The sequence below is a fragment of the Brassica oleracea genome, chromosome C6 (genome assembly GCF_000695525.1).
Source record: "Brassica oleracea var. oleracea cultivar TO1000 chromosome C6, BOL, whole genome shotgun sequence".
Classification (NCBI taxonomy): Eukaryota; Viridiplantae; Streptophyta; class Magnoliopsida; order Brassicales; family Brassicaceae; genus Brassica; species Brassica oleracea.
The window spans coordinates 26,723,543-26,725,615 of record NC_027753.1 but is presented as its reverse complement, the minus strand read 5'-3'; the positions used below and the strand labels follow the sequence as shown (position 1 = coordinate 26,725,615).

At 41.6% G+C, this 2,073-nt stretch overlaps 1 protein-coding gene across 2 annotated transcripts; it reads left to right on the top strand.

Moving 5' to 3' along the window:
* The first annotated feature begins 939 nt into the window (after positions 1-939).
* LOC106296396 (histone H3.3) lies at positions 940-1,825 on the top strand. 2 transcript variants are annotated; one of them, XM_013732525.1, is made up of 5 exons: positions 940-1,075; positions 1,157-1,233; positions 1,335-1,425; positions 1,513-1,722; positions 1,774-1,822. In XM_013732525.1, exons 1-4 carry the CDS (start codon positions 1,004-1,006, stop codon positions 1,681-1,683), a joined length of 411 nt encoding a protein of 136 aa, XP_013587979.1. In that variant the 5' UTR covers positions 940-1,003; the 3' UTR covers positions 1,684-1,722; positions 1,774-1,822. The 2 variants fall into 2 exon arrangements, with proteins under 2 accessions (XP_013587979.1, XP_013587978.1); XM_013732524.1 differs by having other exon boundaries at positions 1,513-1,825.
* The last annotated feature ends 248 nt before the right edge of the window (positions 1,826-2,073 follow it).

The following is a 2,073-nucleotide window of genomic DNA, read 5'->3' as shown; positions in this document are numbered from 1 at the left end:
CGGTAAATTCCGACGCCTACAGTTCGTCGGAATAAACCGAGGAACCACGTTCGTCGGGATTGTAGTTTTCCGATGAACTCTGGTCTCGTGTAGCCGCATCGTAATATCGTCGGAAGTTCGTCAGAATGACGTTTCTCGGTATTCGTCAAAAAGTCGTCGGAATTTCGAATTTTTTTTTTCCGACGAAACGATACCGACGGACGGGTTCGTCGGAAATTCGTCGGAATAGACCGATTCCGACGAATTTCCGACGATTTCGGCCATCAGAATCCCCCTGTTTTCTTGTAGTGATAGGAGCCTTTTGGTCTTAGCACTGATAAGGGTATGTGGAGTGGCATGGATTGCTCGTAATAATGTAGGCGAGATTCTGTTTCACGGGAGATGAGTATTCTCGTTGGCGGACAAGTTGAGTTTCTTGTGGGCTACGGAATCAATGAGCAACATGAAACAAACCAGAATTGTTTTTTTTTCTTTGTGAGGTCGATTTTAAAATTTAATGATTTTTGAACGTATTTTATACCTTTACTCGAAGTTCTGATTACACGATTATGGTTGTTGCAAGCTACTTTTCGTCCATGCTGAGGTTTATCGATGATGGGCCTATCGAGCTATATTTCAACTGAACTGCATAGTTCGACCATAATCACTTTGGGGCTTAAATATGGACCAGGGAATCAATCACTAATTCATTAATTTTGTTCCAGTTCTGGAACCAACCAAACTCCGGTTCAATTTAAGTAAACTTCCCAAATTCCGGTTCAACTTACAGATAAAGCAGTGACTGAACCAATCCTAACAAGAAACGGACCAATAAGAATCGATAACACGGATCGCCACGTAGGCGTAATGGTTTTCCTCAATCAAATCTGGACCGTTGAACATGATCCTAATCGCACGTCTCCCACTTCTTTAAAACACCTCCCCACTATAAATTAAGAATCTTCTCTACTTTCTCTCTCTAAAGTTAACAAACATTCGATCCCATCATCTCCGATTCAAAGCCATGGCTCGTACGAAGCAGACTGCGAGGAAATCGACAGGAGGAAAAGCTCCGAGGAAGCAACTCGCCACCAAGGTTTGTTCTTCTTCGATTCGATTTTACGGAAGAAGGGTTTGTGATTATTGATTTGTGGATCTAACGAAATCGATGAAACAGGCTGCGAGGAAATCTGCACCGACCACCGGAGGAGTCAAGAAGCCTCACCGTTACCGTCCCGGAACCGTCGCTCTCCGGTATAACTTCCCAATCTCTTTCCCCCTTTTCAATCAATTAACGGAAAAGTTCCCCCTCCGTTAGTTAACGGTTGTCTTGTGTTTGTTGTTGATGGAATCAGTGAGATTCGTAAGTACCAGAAGAGCACTGAGTTGCTGATCCGTAAACTTCCCTTCCAGCGTCTTGTTCGTGAAATCGCTCAGGATTTCAAGGTAAATCTTTAGTTTTTAAACTCAATCTTGTTTTCTGATTAAGCTGAACAAGTAATGATCTGTTTCTTTTGATTGAATTTTTGTTAGACGGATCTGAGATTCCAGAGCCACGCAGTGTTGGCTCTCCAGGAAGCTGCGGAGGCGTATTTGGTGGGTTTGTTCGAAGACACGAATCTCTGTGCCATTCACGCCAAGAGAGTCACCATCATGCCCAAAGACATTCAATTGGCTAGGCGCATTCGTGGAGAGCGTGCTTAGATTCCCATCTTATCACTATAATTCCATTAGGGTTGTGGTGTTTTCTGCTTTTGATTTCTTGCTTGCTTCTTTCTTCATGTCATTGTCTAGTGGTGCTTGTTGTTAAACGCTCTTTGAATCAAGAACATATTTGAACTTAGCAGAAGCTACTTTACCTTCTAAGAAATCTTTTTCTTACAACAATCGAAACTGGCTCAAGAAAGTGCATCAATTAGTTGCTTAGAAAAAACAGAAAGTGTATCAATTAGTTTGCTTCGTCCAAAATCTCATTTGAGTTGAACCGAAAACAGTTTTTGGTTTGGTAATTTTAGTTTTTGAACATTCCATTGAATTAACCATTATGTTGGATTTCGCTTTAAATCTGTTACGATATTGGATAATTTCACCTAA